Source organism: Elephantulus edwardii, unplaced genomic scaffold, assembly GCF_000299155.1.
Source record: "Elephantulus edwardii isolate Elephantulus edwardi_28Jun2011 unplaced genomic scaffold, EleEdw1.0 scaffold00254, whole genome shotgun sequence".
In the NCBI taxonomy this organism is placed as follows: Eukaryota; Metazoa; Chordata; class Mammalia; order Macroscelidea; family Macroscelididae; genus Elephantulus; species Elephantulus edwardii.
The window spans coordinates 1,235,682-1,239,561 of record NW_006400004.1 but is presented as its reverse complement, the minus strand read 5'-3'; the positions used below and the strand labels follow the sequence as shown (position 1 = coordinate 1,239,561).

At 35.4% G+C, this 3,880-nt stretch overlaps 1 protein-coding gene across 1 annotated transcript in view; it reads right to left on the bottom strand.

Moving 5' to 3' along the window:
- Positions 1–224: 224 nt before the first annotated feature.
- RNF180 (ring finger protein 180) overlaps positions 225–3,880 on the bottom strand; it is a 282,916-nt gene continuing 279,260 nt past the window's right edge. The window contains exon 9 of the mRNA XM_006899361.1: positions 225–424. Within this exon, the coding sequence (XP_006899423.1) occupies positions 225–424 (200 nt within the window). The remainder of the gene's footprint in view (positions 425–3,880) is intronic.

Genomic DNA, 3,880 nt, shown 5'->3' with positions numbered 1-3,880 from the left:
GCTGCTTAGTGCTGAATAGATTAGCTCTTAAATAAAGATTAGCTTGTTACATGGAAAAACAATAATAAATAAGTCCGTTATTCACAAGCTTTCTATAAACGCCAACAATTTATACAAGGCAACATTATAAAAACTTCAAAGCACATTTTAAAAAAGGTTTAAGTAAATGTTATTTACAGTATATAGGATTTATGATTAGTTAGCTTTATTAAGTATGAAAATTCCTAAAACGGAAAGAAAAAATAGCAAAGAAAGCAGAAAACAATGAATCCAATGATCCAGTTTACTGAGTAAATATAGATGATCACCATATCCATGTCAAACCACCATCCACGGCTATCATCCTCAAAGTGCAGATAATCCATTCTGTGTGCACCGTGTGGAAACTGCCTTCTTGTAACAGGAGCTGCACGCCGACGGAAACCTAGAAGAAGCAGAAACCTATTTTAAAGCTTACTCTCAGATAGGAAGTCTCATACATACAGGCACCATTAACAAAATATACCTTCATTTACTAAACAATATACTGTATTCCTCTGTTCCTCACTTTAAAAAAAATGATGATTGGCTATTATAAGTCTCTTATTAAAGTGTTCAAGGGCAGAAGAAGAAAATTTAGCAAGGAATATGGAATTGGGAAATCATACCAATTCTGTAACTCTGCCAAGGTAAGTTATTTAGTTATTTGACATTTTTTAGTTTCAATTTTCAATTATAAACTACTCAGTCTATAATTAACGTGCCCTGGTGGTGAACAGGCTGTTAACTTAAAGGTCTCAGTTTGAGCCAACTGGCTCGTCTCAGGAGAAGGGTGGGTAGAATCTTCCCTTCTGCCTCGGATACCTAGGAAAGTATTGTGTGGAGGGAGTGAGGACCAACTTGACAGGGGTCTGGGTATATGCTTGTAATTTTAAATAATAAATACTGAATTCTCAGAAAAATAAAATGTAATACTTTTCACATAAGGGCATTTCCTAAATTTAATCTTTAATTATGCTTTATTTTACAGTTATAGTGACTATAACTTCTGATTATTAACTTAATCCTCTCCCTTCTACCTTGAGGAGTTCTTTCCATCAAGCTTTATGAGCCAAAGTGTATGAGAAAATATCTCATTTTGTGCCAGAGGTGAAGAAACTACATATACATAATGACATTCCTTTCAAGTAATTTAGTTTTAATTTTAATACATTTCACTGCATGACATTACTTAAGAGAATTGCTGGTACATAAAGAATGAATTTCAAAAGTAAACTGTAGTCCATCTGTTATTAAATTAACATAACACTGCTGAGTTATATTACATTTCATTGTAAAAATTGCTTTGAGTTTTTTGGAGGCTTTAGGACTTAAATATAACTTGCCAATGTTGTTGTTTTACATGCTATCAAGTCAAGTAAGACTCATAGTGACCCAATGAACAACAGACCTGAAACCTGACCTGTGCTGTGCCATCCTTATCATCTGACATACCTAGAGCCCACTGCTGCAGTCACTGTGTCAGTCCATCTTGATAGGGATCTCTCTTTCTTTTGCTGAACCTCCACCTTTCCAAGCATGATGTCCCTTTCCAGGGAATATCCTCTCCTAGCAACATGCTCAAAATATGTAAAACAAAGTTTCACCATCCTTTCCTCCAAGGAGCATTCTGGCTTCACTTTTTCCAAGTCTTATATGTTTGTTCTTTTGGTAGTCCATAGGATATTCAGTATTATCTCTAACACCACAGCTTAAAGGATTCATTTCTTCTTCTGTCATTCTTATTCACTACCCAGCTCTCATATGCAAAGCAAGTGACTGAAAAGATTAGGCCTGTATCAGACACACCTTACTCTTCAAACAAACATTATTGCTCCTCAGGAATCTGGAAACATTCCTGCTACCAGACTTTCCCAATGCAATACGTCTCCTGATCTCCTGACTGCTGGTACCAAGTGTGCTTACTGTAGTTTCAAGTAAGATGAATGCACTGACAATTCAAATCAGTTATCCATCTATCATGATGTTGCTTATTGGTCAAATGGTGAAGATTTTTGTCCTCTTGATGTTAAGAAACAATCTATATTGAAGACTACTCTTTGATTTTCTGCAGCAAGCATTTCAAGTCCTTATTTTCAGCAAGCAAGGTTAGCGAGTGGCAAACAGTTTGTACTGGCTATCTAGTATACAATTTCAAGGCACTTAAAAACCAAAATTAAGTTTTTCTAAAAAATTTTTAACTTGATTTTTATTTAAGATTGAGTGTCTTTGCACTTATTAGTGTTAAGGACCAAGGACAATATAATGAACTGGACAAAAAGATGGAATTCTGGTTTCTGATAATAATTTTGATGATATATCACCTGCTTTGTATTTGAAAGTTTCACAGTGATTAAGGATGACAGAAGAATCTATGTCATTGCACTGTGGTACTGCAGAAGAATGCTCAATGTCCCAGGACTGCTTGGTTTGCACAACAGCTTCTTAGTCTAGGTATAGGTCTCACATGAGCACAATTACGTGTTCTGGGATTCCCATTCTTCAATGTTAGCGACAATTTTTTATGATCCACACAGTTCACTATCTTTGCACAGTCAATAACACACAAATACACTTTCTCCTGGCATTCTTTACTTTCAGCCATAATCAGCAATAATATCCCTAGTGTCATATCTTCTAAATCCAGCTTGAACTGGATAGATAGGCAGTCCCCTTCCTATGGACTTTCTAGCTATTTTTTTTCAATATCTTTAGCAGTATTTTGCTTGAATGTGATATTAATAATATTGTTTGATAGTTTCCATATTCTTTGCATCACTTTTCTTGGGAATATAAAAAGATAATGGATCTCTTCCACTTGGCCGAACAGTCAGCTGTCCTCCAAATTTTCTAGCATAGTCTGATGAGCATATCCAGGCAATATTTGTCATCTGAAACATGTCATTTGGTATCCCATCAATTTCTGAGGCCTTATTTCTTTGCCAGTGTATTAATTGAAGCTTGACTATCTTCTTTCCTTATCATTCACTCTTGGTCATATGGTATTTCTGAAATATTTCAATGTCATCAGTCCTTTAGGTACACTGTGTATTTCCTCATCTTCTCTTAATGCTTCTTAGATCATTCAAGGTTTTTCCCATAGCATCCCTATATATTGCAACTGAAGGCTTGAATTTGTTTCTCATTGTTTTTTAGTTTGGAAAATACTGAGTTCATTCTTAGCTTGTTATTCTCTAAGTGTCTGTTTATTTGGTTATAATAGTTTGCTTTGTCTCCTCAAGCTGGCCTTTGAAATCTTCTATTCAGCTCTTTTACTTCACTATCTGCTCCCTTTGTTTTGGCTTCTTGATGTTGTAGTGCAATTTTGAAGGTTTCTTCTGACATTTATTTTGGCTCCCCTGCTCCCCTATCCTCTCTCTTTGTAGAGATCTTAAGTTGATTTATAAATTCAGGTCAGATAGACTCAAGATCATATTTTGGTTCTCATGGAATTGTTTGTTTTCATTTTCTTCCATCTCAATTTGAACTTGCACCAGAAAATGCCTTGATAGATGGTAAAAGTACTGAAGTTATCCAGGAGTTCATTTTACTTGGATCCACAGTCAACAGCTATGACAGCAGCAATCAAGAAAGCAAAAGAAGTGTTTCATTGGTAATATCTGCAGTCGAGGAAGTACTTGATCCAAGCCACAGTATTTTTGGTTGCTTCTTATGCATCTGAACGTAGTACAGTGAATGAATAAAACTAAAAAGAATAGATACCTTTGAATTGTGATGTTGCTGAGAAGTATCGAATATACCTTATCTTGCCAAATGAACAAACAAATCTGTCATGGAGGAAGTACACGGTGCTCCTTAAAAACAGGGATAGTGACTCTTAATCTGAAGATGCTAAGGGCTT